This window comes from Pyrus communis, chromosome 3, assembly GCF_041283825.1.
Source record: "Pyrus communis isolate YQ-2024b chromosome 3, ASM4128382v1, whole genome shotgun sequence".
NCBI lineage: Eukaryota > Viridiplantae > Streptophyta > Magnoliopsida > Rosales > Rosaceae > Pyrus > Pyrus communis.
The window spans coordinates 7,182,923-7,197,821 of NC_142567.1; the positions used below are offsets into that span (position 1 = coordinate 7,182,923).

The 14,899-nt window shown below is 37.6% G+C and overlaps 2 protein-coding genes across 3 annotated transcripts; one reads left to right on the forward strand and one right to left on the reverse strand.

Moving 5' to 3' along the window:
- The first annotated feature begins 7,171 nt into the window (after positions 1–7,171).
- LOC137716436 (uncharacterized protein At4g14342) lies at positions 7,172–9,794 on the forward strand. Its single transcript, XM_068455895.2, has 4 exons — positions 7,172–7,583; positions 8,488–8,573; positions 8,675–8,798; positions 9,477–9,794. The coding sequence occupies exons 1-4, from the start codon at positions 7,578–7,580 to the stop codon at positions 9,522–9,524; spliced, it is 264 nt and encodes an 87-aa protein (XP_068311996.1). The 5' UTR covers positions 7,172–7,577; the 3' UTR covers positions 9,525–9,794.
- Positions 9,795–9,896: 102 nt separating this feature from the next.
- LOC137716435 (AUGMIN subunit 4) lies at positions 9,897–14,602 on the reverse strand. Of its 2 annotated transcripts, XM_068455894.2 has the most exons (13): positions 14,252–14,602; positions 14,129–14,176; positions 13,948–14,019; positions 12,525–12,848; positions 12,206–12,305; positions 11,534–11,579; positions 11,072–11,165; positions 10,904–10,975; positions 10,694–10,752; positions 10,513–10,581; positions 10,384–10,435; positions 10,213–10,290; positions 9,897–10,133 (listed from the first exon to the last, which is right to left on the reverse strand). In XM_068455894.2, exons 1-13 carry the CDS (start codon positions 14,597–14,599, stop codon positions 10,056–10,058), a joined length of 1,440 nt encoding a protein of 479 aa, XP_068311995.2. In that variant the 5' UTR covers positions 14,600–14,602; the 3' UTR covers positions 9,897–10,055. The 2 variants fall into 2 exon arrangements, with proteins under 2 accessions (XP_068311995.2, XP_088546957.1); XM_088690831.1 differs by lacking the exon at positions 12,525–12,848.
- Between the last annotated feature and the right edge of the window lie 297 nt (positions 14,603–14,899).

Genomic DNA, 14,899 nt, shown 5'->3' on the forward strand with positions numbered 1-14,899 from the left:
CAACTGAAATATCAATTCTTATGTGCCATGACATGGAAAGGCAACGGAGGAAGTTGTTGTCAAATTTGATAGTAGCTTCAAATCTATTTTTAGTAATTAATAAATATTTTTCATAATTTTTATAGTTATCTTTTGTTTCAAAATACTAATTACAACTATACAAAGTAAATAATATAATAAATAATAGTTTAAATTTGACATATCGGTTGAAGAACAAAATTTATAAAAAAATCAATGTATCACATAAGCCTTCAAATTTAAATTTTGTATTTAAACCTTGACATCTCTTTTGAAGAGGTTCTTATATGCAACATGTTTCTATGTTATTGTGTCATCGGGTCAACACCACATTGTTATTTGAAATTGGAATATCATGCGATTATTTCATGTAAGTTGTTGTTAATAAAAAGTAAGAGAAATTTATTCACTATTGTCTTAGCATTCTGTTTAATAATATATTATTAGTTAAAATTCAAATACCGGTAAGCGTTCACGTAAATTGTTCTCGTGAGAAAAGGAAGACATTCGGTGGGAAGAAAGAAAGGAGGGTAAAGCGAGTGGGGGGCCACGACGAAGAATCCAGAACGTTTGAGTTGATATAATAAAATGGGAACAAGAGGGTCCATCCAATCGGCATATCAAGATACGTGTGAATAATTGAACCTATTGGTTTGGTGGTACCTACACAATTGGATAAGAAGCAAAGACTGTCTAAATCGGGCATTTTCTTTTTGTCAACTAAGACCATCTTTAATGGTTAGACTAAAAGTTAAATATTTTAGTCCGAAAAATTTAGTTTTTAACTCAGAAACAGCTTTTCTGCTCCAACCATTTTAGCTTAAAATTTTAGCTTCGGATTATTAAAGAATGAACTTAGGTTATTTTTTTTTGTTAAATTAAATTTTTTTTTTAAATAAAAATGTAGACTATCGTAAATTAATTTTGTGAACATTTTAATCTAAAAAAAATTAAATTCCGATAAATATTGGGCGTAGTCCACTTCGATTTCTGGGCTAAATTTTGGGGGGAATTTGGCCTTGGTTTAGCATTTAGTATTTAGCTCAAATTTTTCTCTTGGGTTGGAGTGAGTTTGGAGGCAAATTTTGGAGAGTAATTTGACTTTTAGCGTGATGAAGTTGGTCTAAAGGCAAAATTTTTTATTAAACACACAATATAAATTTACAAACCACTGGACCACGTACAAAATATACAAAAAAAGGACCATCCCAAAAAACAGAAAAAGCCCAACCAAAGGTTGAGCTCAAACCAGAAAAGAACACCCTAGATCTCTGCTGCAGCCGTTTCCACATCAGAAAATCCCATCCAGCAGCCCGCTTCCACGCTTCCGACAAAGCATCCCCACTTCGATCACCTTTATTAGCTGAGAACAGCTCTTCAATCGCAACCACAAGCTGGAAAAAACCAGCCATGAAGCCTGTGGAGATCCACATGCAACGCTGCCAAAGGCAGAGAGAGAAGGTGGTGATGTGGATAACACCCGAACCAGTAAGAACACTGGAATTCGATACACTGACTTGATAAATCGCGACGAATCGCGATGAAAAGTTGCTACAGATTGAATTGGAAATGACCCAGAAAAAGGGATGCCAAAGAATTGTGGAGAACAGACTGGAAAAGCGTTGGTAGGAAAGGGAAAACACGGTAGAAAATCACAAAGGGAAAAACAGAAGGAACAGAAAAGAAAAGAGCTAGGATTAGCGACAACGAAAAGTGATGAAATTTTGAACACTCACACGAGACAGTGAGAAAGACTCAAGCAGAGAGAGAGGAAAGCAGCGTGTAAATCTTGGTAGCTGGCTAGTTAGATAGCCATCTATGATCTAAATCGGGCATATTTTGCCTAATGGGATTCATGTGACTAATCTTGGAATGTTGTTCTTTAAAACTCGAGAAATTTAGTATCATAGAAATAACATGAATCAAATTAGGAGGATCTTTCTGCACCACAATTGATAAAATTATTCAAACGCTATTATGAAAGGGGGTAATTTTGTGAGGATGTGAAACTTTTTTATCTTTACATCTTCATAAATTTGAGACAAAAAATAAAATTTTGATAAATATTCGCTAAATGCATGGGTAAAATTGTACTTTGACGTGGCCTAGCGTGCGCACATCGCCTCACGTGATAGACTCACGTAAAACAATCCGATAAGTCACCCCACTTGGCAGAGTTGGAAGGCTTAGCGGGCCAAGTAAGGGGTCTAAATGGACTCATGTCTTTCGTATTCATCATCCCTTGTTGGCTAAATGAGCAGAACAATGCGGCGTTAAAGCCAACCATTTAGAGAGCTCTACATGTGCCCTAATGACTCACCTTCAAATTCATGCCTAAATCTATATAAAGGCATGCATACACACAATAAAATGTAATTGTTCCTAACCAAGAAAATTAGTGCTTGAGAATCATTCTCCTACAATTAAATCTAACTTACGTATCGTATAGTATTTGGCTCACACACACGGGTATGGATGTGATAAGGCCTCACTTATTGTTTCTTTCTTGGTTGCAGAGACATCAAAGTAGTTTTACGCTTGTGTATAATTTGTTCTCTACAATAGCAACCATGAAAAAAAATTTAAACTTTGGATATCCAATGAGGTGATGGAGCTTTGTTTGTTCGTATATGAGTGGGTTCCTAGTTTTTGTTTGAAAAAAAATAAATTAAATAGTTTATAAGGCCTTTTGGAGCAACTCCAGCGTTGGAGCTCTCCCCCCAGGCTATTCACTATTCAATCCACCTGATGAACAGTAACTACCCTTAATGAACAGTAATCGCCTTTTGCATCTCCACCATTACACTTCAATAGCCCTGGCAATAGGTAATAAAATATTAATATTTTTTTTATTTATAAAATAATACAAAATAATTTTAATTGTAATTTCGGATAAGATTTTTAATCGTTCTCGTTGCACCATGTGTTATTATCCAAAGTATTATTAAATAATACAAAATAATTTTATTTGTAATTTCGGATAAGATTTTTAATCGTTCTCGTTGCGCTACTTGTCATAGAATCTGAAAAGACAATTATTGGGGATGGATTTTCGATAAAATTTTTAATCGTACTCGTTATGCCACGTGTCATTATCCGAAAATACAATTATTGGTGATGAATTTCTGATAAGATTATTAACCAATCTCGTCGCGCCACGTGTCATAATCTGTTTACAATCTTTGAGGATAGATTTCCATCATATTTTTAACGAATGACGGCATGCCACGTGACATTATCTACAACCTAATCCTTTATGAATCCTCCATATAATCCACCATCCATCCTCACAAATTTCACACCAATTTTCTCAAGATCTCTATCATTATTCATAGTTTATGCTTCCTTCTTCACAAAAATCTGTATCATTATTCATAGTTTCTGCTTCTTTCTTACAATGTCTTATTCTTCCTCAAGGATAATGTGGGAACTCGATTAGGAAGAGGAAGAATTGTTTAACCAATCAGAAGGAATGTTCAATCACCAGGTGGCAAAAAATGAGAGGGAATAGGATGAGGAGCGTAAAATGAGAGATGACGAAGTAAGAATGGGCAGAGCCTCATATTCCCGTCGAGTCATCCAAGTTGTGGCTCAAATCTGCAGGCCCAGCCGTTCCGGAAACCTTGATAGAAGCAGGCAACGACGAGGTATGAAACTCTTGGACAATTATTTTGTCCCTAATAGTGCATTCCCTGATACGTACTTTAGACGTCGTTTTAGAATGGAACGACATTTGTTCAACAAAATCATGATTGATGTTTGCAACCATGATTCTTACTTTGTGCAAAAGAAAGATGCTTTTGGTGTTATGAGTCTCCTTCCTTAGCAAAAAATTATTGCTGCCTTGCGGATGCTTGTATATGGAGCATCTGCAGATCAAGTGGATGAGATAATGAGGATGGGGAAATCAACCATTCTTGAGTCCCTGATGAGGTTTTGCGGAGCAATCGAATCTATCTACACCGCTGAGTACCTCCGCAAACCTACAAACATAGACTTAGAACGGCTTCTGAAGAAGGCTGAGATGCGTGGTTTTCTTGGGATGATTGGAAACATTGATTGTATGCACTGGACGTGGAAAAACTGTCCAAGTGCATGGCAATGCGCTTATGGGGATAGAAAAGAAGCAAAAAGTATCATTCTGGAAGCGACGACATCTTTTGATATATGGATTTGGCACGCCTTTTTTCGGGGTTCCGGGAGCTTAAAATGACATCAACGTCCTTACCCAATCCCCAGTGTTCAACGATGTCCTGCAAGGAAATGCACCAAAAGTCACGTATGAGGTCAACGGACGTATGTACGACGGGCCATACTACCTAGCTGATGGCATTTACTCGCGATGGTCAACATTTGTCAAAACAGTGCCACGTCCGCGAAGTGCAAAGGAAAAACACTTTGCAAGCTGTCAAGAGGGGTGCAGGAAAGATGTGGAATGTTGTTTCGGTATCCTCCAAGCTCGTTGGGTGATCGTCAAGGATGCTGCCAGATTGTTTGATGTAGAGTCGCTTCGATCTATCATGATGACGTGCATCATTCTTCACAACATGATTGTGGAAGATGAGTATGATTATGAAGCAGTTGATGAATATGAGCCAGACACGATGAACAATTCAAGAACACGTATATATTGTGCTCATGACGCCACCGATGAGCCCGTGCAACATGAGGCATTACAAAGGGATGGACGTTACAATGAAAGGCTCATTCAACGATATACTGCATTTCAAATGCCAGACATGCACAATGCTCGGCAAATTGACTTGATAGAGCACCAATGGGCATTGAAACAAGCTGAAGATAATTAAGTTCATTTAGTGTGTTTTTTTGAATTTGGTATGTTTATGTAATTTTATTTGGTGTGTTTTATTATTTGGTATGTTTATGTAATTTTTTTAGTGAGTTTTTTATTATTCAGTATGCTTATGTAATTTTATTTGGTGTGTTTTTGTCATTTCAATAAATATTCTCTTATTATAAATAACTTACCAAATTTATTTGAATAAATATTCAATACATTGGAAACAACATAAAGTACTATATTCAATAAATAATAAATTACAACCCAAAGTGATGGGAAAATTATGGGCTCCGATTACAAAAACTACTCTATTCATCATCACTTAACCAATTTGTGGTGCTAGGATGATCTTCTTTTGTGGTGCTAGGATCATCTTGGCTTGCTCTTGCTTCTCTTGCACGCCTCCTTCGCACCACCTCCGCTTTCTCTGACTTCCAAAAAAATTTAGAATTTAGAGACTTCCCTTCTAAAGGCGTGTTCATAATCTCACGATCTCGTTGAGCCTGTCTTTCTTCTCTAATATGTTCCCTTTCTTGCCTAAGTAGCTCTCTTTCTCTCTCATTAGCCTGAAATTCTCTCTCAATAGCTGCAGCTTTTGCGTCCTCTGTAGCCTTATCAGCCTCATATTTCACCAGTTCCCTCGCCAAAGTCAATTCACCTTGGCGAGTAAGTTCTTCCATGAACTTTGCATAATCATTCTTGGAAGCACTCCCTTTTCTCTTTGAAGCCTTCTTACCTTGAGGCCTAATTGGATAACGGGTCAAACCCGACGCTTGTTCAGGGAGGGGCGTTTTGGGCACTTCTTCTGCATCATCTTCATGAACATGCGAGACATGATCGGGTGTAGAGTGTAAAGGGGTGATGTTCATGAAAACTTTTGGACCGACAGGCACAACTCTAAATTTAGAACAATCTTTGACAATATTCCAACATTCCCACCGGTTGAATGATTTATTTTTGTTTTTGGTTTTGGCAGCGTACCAAGCTTGTGCTTGAAGTTCCTACACAATGCGGGAGAAGGAATAATTATAATGAAAATAGGTAACAAATAAATAATACAAACAAATAATTATAATGTAAGTAGGTAACAAATAAATAATACAAACAAATAATTATAATGTAAATTTGGGTATAGTACAAACAAATAAATAATATATTGTTACCTAATCCGAGTAATTTTCCCCACTTCGAATATTACTACTAGCTTGTGCCAAGGCGTCTCTCCACGTACTAAACGATTGGCTAAGTAATTTTCAAGGACTGGACATCGATTCTTTGGTTCTTTTCCCACCAATTTTCTCAAGATAATTGGTATGAATAAGACTCCACATTTCTCGCAACTACATCTCATTACCCGTAAGCGAACTATGAGTAACTTCAACCCAGCTAGTACACAACGCAACATCTTCAAGAAGCAACCAATTCGTACCTGCATCAGTAGTCATTTTGTTGAAAAAAAATGGATTGAAACTTTGAGAGAAAGAAAGGAATGTGATTGAAAGTAGTTGATAAAATATGAAATTGTGGTGTAAGGTAGATGATAATGAGAAGGTATTTATAGAAAAGTAAAAACAATTTTTTTTTACAAAAATTTCAGATTTTTTTTCGAATTTTTTACAATTTTTTACAATTTTTTTTAAATTTTTATTCAACTAATTAATCTCTGCCGTTGGATATAAAAAAATTTGAATTCCAACACTTCAGACTATGCCACGTGTCACAACGGTAACTTTTCTTAATTTTAAAACTATTTTTTCTTTTATTTTATTTATTTATAAAGCATATTAATATCCACCGTTAATCTCAGATCGAACGGTGGATATTAAATAAGACTTTTTTTATTTTTTTTACCGTTGAGATCGAACGGTCCAAGTTAAAGATCCGTTGAGATCGAACGGACCGTGGGAAGCCACGTGGCTTCCCAATGGTAACTGAAAAGTGACTGTTTTTTTTTTCTGATTTTGTGTCGGCGACGCGCCCCTGCACACAAGTGGGGTGCACACGCCTGATAGAAAAAAAATTTAAAAAGGCCTGACGCCAGGCTGACGTCAGGCATGGCGTCACATCCACTCAAGCTCTCGGGCTGGCAATTCTTCACGGGCTCGGAGCTCGGGCCTCCACCTCCACTTGGGCTCCTTCACGCTGGAGCCGGTACACAGGGCCTCGAGCCCCTTTTCTCTGGCCTGTCCACCGAGCACCCAGCAACGCTGTAGTTGCTCTTAGAGTAGGTTCGAAAAGTGAGTTTGACACTTATATATTAGACTCATATAGGAATCACACTCTTATAGTGGGTAGGAAAATTTAAGTGTGATATCAATATATTGAATTGATTAGTTTAATACGAGTAATCTATAATTTGAGCCCCTAAACTATCACCCAATTGGATGCTCTTTTGTTCTCTCTCCCAGTCCTCGTCACACCTATCTCTCACTCATTGGTTTTGGCCAGCAACTTAGAGCCGTCGCCCGCGAGTGGCGGTGGAGTGGTGGGTTGGGTAGACGGGTTGAGGAGGTCAGTGGGTGTTTACGGCCAGTTTTTCTGTGGGTGAAAAGGGTAAATTTGGAAGTTTAGGTGAATAAAAAGTTTAGTTGGTTGTACTTATTTAAAAGTTGGGTGCCAATAAAGGCAACCAAAGTTAAACTTAAACAACGAAGTGTACTTCCCAACGTTTTGCGGGTTCACATTTGGAGTTGCAGAGTCGTCTTCATAACGGTGAGCGTGATTCAGTTGAGGTGGTTGCTTCTTCTCGTTTGCCAATATGCAGGTAACTACATGTAAACTTTAATTTCTCATCTCAATAGCGATATTATGGTCCAGTTCTTGCCTAAGTAGTTGGTTAAACCCCTAATTTTCTGTTAGTTTCCTGATATAGAAGAGAAAGAAATCAGCATAGAACCCTAATTTCATCACATAGAACTCTAATTTTCAGTATTAAGCATATCCAATAGCCTATTCAATTTTTTTGTTAGTTTGGCTGCTCTGTTGTAAAACATTTTTAGCTATCCAGTTTAACTTAACTCTCCAACTCTCCAATCTTAAAACCCCTAGTTTTGCAAGTGGTGGGTTGCCATGTGGTTAGGTTAGGGCATTCCTCTTTTAACCCGCTGCATCCTGGGCTCGAACGCTCCCCCTCCCCCTTAGTGTAGTTTGTGCTTGTGCTAAAAAAAAAACTTAGGGGTTGTTTGATAACCTTCTTGGACTCGTTTTTGAAACCGATAAGTTTTAAGTAATTTAGCTACATTCGTCATTTTTTAAATAAAAAAAAAAGGGATCCAAGAAGGATACCAAACAAGCCCGGATATTTTGTTACTTTTCAAGAGAGAGAGTTGAATGGTTTGAGAGTTTTAAAAGTTTTTTGATGTTTAGCTAAAATTCTTTCTATTTCTCTTATGGAGTGAGATGACGTGACATAGAACCGAGTGTAATGGCGTTCTAGGATTCATATAGCCGACCCCAATTAGTGGAAAAGGGCTTTGTTGTTGTTCTTCTCTTATGGAGTGACTATTCACTATGTTAGAGTGCCATTTAAAGAGTCTCTTGAAGTAAGGTTTTGTTGGGTTTTTGCTATAGTTAGCTAATGTTGTTTTAAAGAGTCTCTTGGAGATGCTCTAATACTTGAAAGGAGTAATGAGCATGCCAATTGTTTGTTTTTCTTGTATTGGACTCAGGCCAGTGATAGGTTCAACATCAATTCCCAGCTTGAACATCTTCAAGCTAAATATGTTGGGACCGGGCATGCCGATATGAATAGATAGTGAGTATATCTTTCCTCTTTTAAAAAATTGCAATAATCTTTTGTATTTCTAATTGGGTTATGTGTTAATTTTGAAATTCTTTTTCCTTTGGAATGTCTAGTGAATGGGCCGTGAATATCCAACGCGATAGCTACGCATCCTATGTTGGCCATTATCCAATGCTTGCTTACTTTGCTCTTGCCGAGAATGAGTCCATTGGAAGAGAACGCTACAACTTTATGCAGGTTCTCTCTTGCTTTGCCGCTTTTATGACTTTGAGGACATAAATTGGGTGTTTCTCTGTACTTATTTTTTACCTGCAGTTAGTCTGGTTATGTTTTATCGGATTGTTACTTCTTCCTAGTATTAATGTCCCATGTCTGGTTTGCCTCTGTAATCTGTATGCATGTGACATTGTCATTGTTGTGTACTTTCATGTATTTGCTTATCGAGTGAGGATTTTTATTCGAGGGTTGTCCTTCACTGATTTCATGGCAGAAATGATCGCAACCTTTTATTGAATCATGTGTTATCTGTGAGATCATGATATAGAACTCTTGAAGGAGTCAGTCCTAATAGTTCTTTGGAATGAGCATTTAATCAACTAGTTTGGCTAACTAGAGCGAAACATATAGTATTAATTATATGTTAAACTTTCTCATCAAATTTGTATTGAACTTCAAGAAAATCAAATGACGTCAAAAATTGGTGCCGGATACGCCTGCTAAGGCTCACGGTATGTATAATGTATGCCTGAGTTAATGAATTGGACCTTGTTGGTTTGTGCTAACGAGAAGCCAAGTTGATCCCACTCGACTATTTGGTTTATGTGGCACTTGCGTGTGCATGTTTTGTTGTAAATTTTCGAACCGTTATACTTGTCTTTATGATTTTTAAATTGATTTTTTTTCTTTGTTGTGCAGAAAATGCTTTTGCCATGCGGTCCTCCTCCGGAAAGAGAAGACGATTGATTCTATATTGTCATAAGAACTTACCGCTTTATAATGTTTATCGAGAAAGACTTATATGGAATGGGTGCACCGCCACTTTGTTGTCCCATTCCAATGAAACGGTGGCATGCGTGAGCTTTTCAACATGACAATGTATTATTGGATCGAGATCCCACGTGACAGCAAACCCGTTCTATACCGTTTGTTGAAAAAAGAGATCATATATGACTTTGTATGTACTTGATCTTTTCGATTCATGAATCTAATGCCTTCTTGTGGCCCTTTTACCTATCCGTATTCGTTCATGTTAATTTTTTGTCATTGCCACAATTCATTCATTTAATTCACTAAAGCTGTTTATGAATCCAAAAAAAGATTCGGGTTGGAGGGATCTTTGGGTGAAAATATAATTATTTGGGGAAAAAAAACACCGAGTACTAGTTACATTTGTACGCCAATCAGGCAAATTTTATTGGAACAAATCGGGTTTGAACCGATTTCAACAAATAGAAAAATTCAAGTTAATAAAACCGCGAAAGAAACATGCCAGTTCTAGGCGTTCGGATGATCCGGGAGGCGTTTCAGGTCCATTTCAACTTGGTGGATCGTCCAATTCATGTTTTCCAGTTTCTGCATGGCAATGATGTTCTCAGAGATTTTATCAGAGGAACCAGATAAATGTACAGCTCAGAGCATTGCTATTTTTTACCTTTACAATATCACGGTACTGCCTTGCAATTTGATCGAAGTGAGGATCGACACCCTGATACTCATGAAGGCGCGTAACCTGGTAAAAAAAGGAAGAAACATCAGTTCATGATTAAGAACCATGTTGGAGGATGATACAAAAGAGAAACAGATGAGAATTAGAAGAACAGACCGCTTTATTATATGTAACCGAAGCCTCTTCCGTAGCATCAGTAAGATACTTCCTGTAATGAACAAAATGATTCAAAGAAACTTGAACTAGTAAGCCGCACATACTTTCTACAATGTAATCGATAAGTACCTAATTTTATGTAGGGCTGGTACAGATTCCTTAGTATACGTTTGACCAACGATAGCATACTCCAGTTTCCTGAAATATGATTGGGTATATTATACTCATCATGTAGATCGACTAATATATCCAGTCAGCAGTCACTACTTTAGTTTCTCTCTTTGGAAACAATAAACAGAAAACCACGAACCTCAGTTTTGCGCTCATGGTCACACACCTTTTGCACAGCCATGTTTTTTGTAGTTCATCCTATAAAGCGTTGTTTACAATAAACGTTGCAGAAAGCTCAACAACAAGAAAAGCAGAACGTACATAAAGGATACTTACAAAAATGTTAAGTGCGTATCAGGAAATCTAATTGCTGAAATCACATTAACCATCACAAACGTTAGAAGCTTACATAATTGTGTTGATGGTGCAACTTCAAATCTTTGATCAACTTGACGAGAACTCCCAGTATCTGCTCTAATACCTAGTGCGCGCAAAAACACTTTGTCACAAAACCTCACAGACAAAATTAGCCAGTATAGATTTCAGGAACGAAAACATATATATTTTATTTTCATACGTTATAGTATTCAGAAAATTTTCTATCTGCAAAATATAGATCTTCCTGCAAAGCCTCTTCCTCCCTTTCTATCTCCTCGGTTATCAACTTTACCCTGATACAATCATGAGAAAAGTGGAATTAATATTAGATCACAGCGTCACATAATCATTTAGAACAGTAGTTCCAGAAATTTATATAAGCACCAAAAAACAGTGGTTTATGGGTGCACTACACTTGAGAGGGGTGCAGAAAATAATTGAAAATTCTAATCACTTGCAATAATTAGAGTTAGCGGTGTCAAAAATGAGGCTGTCAATGATCTTAAGAAATGGACAATCCTTCATGTTTGATGACAACTAGTCACTGTTATCTACCAGATTACATGTCAAATAAAACTGCCAAACATCGGTAGAAAGAATCTTGCTCCATGTGAAAGGGGATGTATCAAGATAAAACCTACTTAAGGAGAGTAATCCAAACCTTTCTGGAAGCTGAGAACTTGAAGTTTCATGCAGGGGTGATGAATCTGCAGCAATCAAGCAGTGGAATGAATTATGTGTATAACCATTGTGTACTATATATGAATTGCATAATGGTTATAGCATTTGTCATAATTACGGGCTAAGTATATCAGTATGCATTATCCACTTCAAAAAAAATTGTTCAGGGCTCGTTTACTGACTAGGATTGGATTGGAGTGGATAACTCATAAAAATTCATGGTATGTTGGAGGTAGAGCTGAATGATTTTTCATTTTGAGGGGATTAGTCATAAGGGGAACTTATCCCTTCCAATCCCGACAAATGGTAAAATTAGAGTGGATAAGTTTCCTTCATGTCTATTCTCGCTTCTAATGCCCTCCAAAATAAAAGAAATCATTTACCTCCACCTTCAACGTACCTTGAATTTTATGAGTTATCCTCTCCAATGCAATCCTAGTTACCAAATGAGCCTTAGTGTATTATATTTTCAAGATATTAGCAAGCTTGATCAGCCCATGGACCCCTATCATGTGATCAAAGATTGCATTAGTAAGATTCAATGTGGGTATCCTTTCCCATAATGAATAAGGTGGAAATGAAAATGACTTGGAACTTGGAACAACAGATTGACAAAATTACATTTGAGAGAGAGAGAGAGGGAGAGAGAGACCAATGTCATCAATTACTAATGCATCAGCTAACTTGTCACATTTTTCTTCCAACCGAGCCTCAATCTCACGGGAAAGACACAACTGGTATTCTTTCATATCCTGTAGTTGAGACATCACAGATGAATCTCAATGATTCCATTAATAAGGGGCAGATCTACCAAGGTTATTTCTTCGTATTAACGAATTATATATAGCAAAATTAACAGATTCAACAAGAAAAGATGTTAAGTTGCAGCCATAGAAAGAAAAGCGTAGATATAAATGAATAATGAAAATAGAACGACAACTGTTTGCATGCTAGAACCATGGTGACCATACCACACAAAAGGGAGATTGCTGGAGCTGTGTTTGCCATAAATAAGCAGGTGTAATTCCAAGAAAGCGATTGGGTACACCACCAAGTCCAGGTTCCACAATATCAGTAGCACTAAAAGAAAGACTGTTGCTTGCAGTATAATTTGTGGAGTTGGAACTTGAGCTGATTGTAACACCGGTACAAGTACTATCAAGGGAACTCCGTGACATTATACTGCATTTTTCAATCTCTTCCTCATGAACTTCACCATCTTTTGAGACAAGAGGAAGCCTAGACCTTTGGGCCGCTTCTGCAACGGTCATTCGATGCTCTAATGTCTCGTACAGCTGACACCTCATGAAGATCCCACACTCATCAGTTTCAGACAACTTAAATGGCTTATATGCAGAATAAATACTAAGGGCACACTAGATTTGAGTATCATCGTCGTATGTTCTGTTCAGATAATGGATAAATAAAAGAACAAACACCTTCCACAGAATACTAATTCTCAAGTGGTAACATTGCATAGTTACTTAAATATTGCCTATCGTTCCCATTTTAAATTAACCATGCTTTTATATTCTACCAGTTTCTCCTTCAAATTGAACAAGTAGAAGAGAAACATACAACTCCTAAGTCCTATGCAAGGTGTCAAATTGGGAACCATATTATTCACCCTTTGATTCTGTTTGCACCTAAAATGTGCCCATTCCGGCTAAATATGGGATTTGAAGGATGATTGTGCAAAAAGACTAACTTGGAAAGATATTTGGCTGCAAGTGAGGTAGTTTGACGTTATAATATTGTTTTTCCCTTTTGTTTGGGTGGTGGAGGTTTGCCAAGAGCTTTGTTTAATCAAAAGAATTGCATGCTTTCTCATTGCAAATGGATTGAAAGGCCAAATAAGGACATGAAAGTGGGCATCCGGTGAAAGAAGCCAACTTGCTTCTTTTAATTATTAGTTTATTGCAAGTGGTGGAGACATGTGGTGGAAGTACAAGTTGCCCTTTTTAATATCATTTCACATGCAAGCTGGCAGTGAAGTTTCTTTTGGGCGAGTTCATTGTTCTTAGCAAAGGGCTCTCTCACATCTCTATAAAACCTTGATTTGAGCCACTCCCACTCAATGACACAATTTCTTGGTTAGAAGTTGAACTCAGGCACAACCTCAACCATTCAGATCCCGTTTACTAGCGGCATCTAGTAGTGGCACGCACACACCCGCCAGTTCCCTTGTTCGAGTAAATTCCCGGCATGCCCGCCATGCCCATGGCGAATTTAGGGGGTGAACAGATTCTACACACCAAACACTGTAGTGTGGAGTCTCCAACAAGTTAACCGTACGCTTAAGATATCGATGATTCGCTTTGAATGTCTCTCATATTTGAAAAAAATAAAAAAAACTTAACAGATAAAGATAATTCAGTGTGTGAAATATAGAACCTCAGCCTCAGAAGAATGCTTCAATCCCTGTTGATACTCCTCCACCATTGCAATTGCCTCACCATAAATTGCCTACATCAGAGCTCTTAAATTTAAATTCACTGTCAAAAATTAGAATAACCAGTTGAATTTCGACAATTCGAAAAGAAGACAAACCCCGAAATAAGCAGAATTCAATTACCATGGCTTCCAAGTAACGGATTCTTTCCCTGCACATTTCCTCCCTGGCCTGTAAAATTCGACATTTTCTCAGAATCCAATAAGGGCAGGGAAATTTAGAGAGAGAGCGAGAGAGAGAGAGTACGAGTTGGAGGTCGTAATATGCGGATTTGGAGCCGCGGGAACCATCGGGAGCCAAGCAGTGGCGTTCCAGCTGATCGACAACATGGGCCACATCCGGTGGCAGGTTTTGTCCCCGTAGTTGTTGCAGGCCCTTCGCCATTTCTCCCCTCTCGATCACCAAAATGCCGTCGTCTTCCTCCTTCTTCCTTCCTAACGATAAAGATGCCGCATTTGCCACTCTCACGCAGGAATTCAAATCAGTTACCACCACGGATTCAGCGTGGTTTGCCGTACCCTTGTTCGGTTTGGTTTTGACCAAGAAAATGTCATAGATTTTAAAAGCAACTAAACTGATTTTAAAACCAACCATAACCATATCAAACCAGACCTAACCAAACCGACATATATCATTTAATTCTAAATTTATTTATTTTACACGTGTGGAGCCATGATTTTCAGCGGCAAAATAAAACTAATCAGAATATACGTACTTTAGAAGTTTGGTCATGAATTCATTAACTTCCATTGCAATAGTCGAAGATTGATTATACTTGTTCCGCAAAATACGAAAACCTAATTCAGCAAGGAATCATCATGTTTTCTATAATCTTGGAGTCCTAACTATCAAAAGATTGGTGTGCGCCACAAGTAATCATACTTTAAGAAGAAA

Bases quoted from the DNA above. Each gene is read 5' to 3' on its own strand.
- LOC137716436 (XM_068455895.2), top strand. The intron at 8,574-8,674 runs GTGAGTATATCT...TGGAATGTCTAG, and splicing joins CATGCCGATATGAATAGATA to TGAATGGGCCGTGAATATCC. The intron at 8,799-9,476 runs GTTCTCTCTTGC...TTTGTTGTGCAG, and splicing joins AACGCTACAACTTTATGCAG to AAAATGCTTTTGCCATGCGG.
- LOC137716435 (XM_068455894.2), bottom strand. From the start codon at position 14,599: ATGGTTGGTTTTAAAATCAGTTTAGTTGCTTTTAAAATCTATGACATT. The intron at 14,177-14,251 runs GTACTCTCTCTC...CGAATTTTACAG, and splicing joins CATATTACGACCTCCAACTC to GCCAGGGAGGAAATGTGCAG. The intron at 10,582-10,693 runs GTTCGTGGTTTT...ATCATATTTCAG, and splicing joins ACCATGAGCGCAAAACTGAG to GAAACTGGAGTATGCTATCG.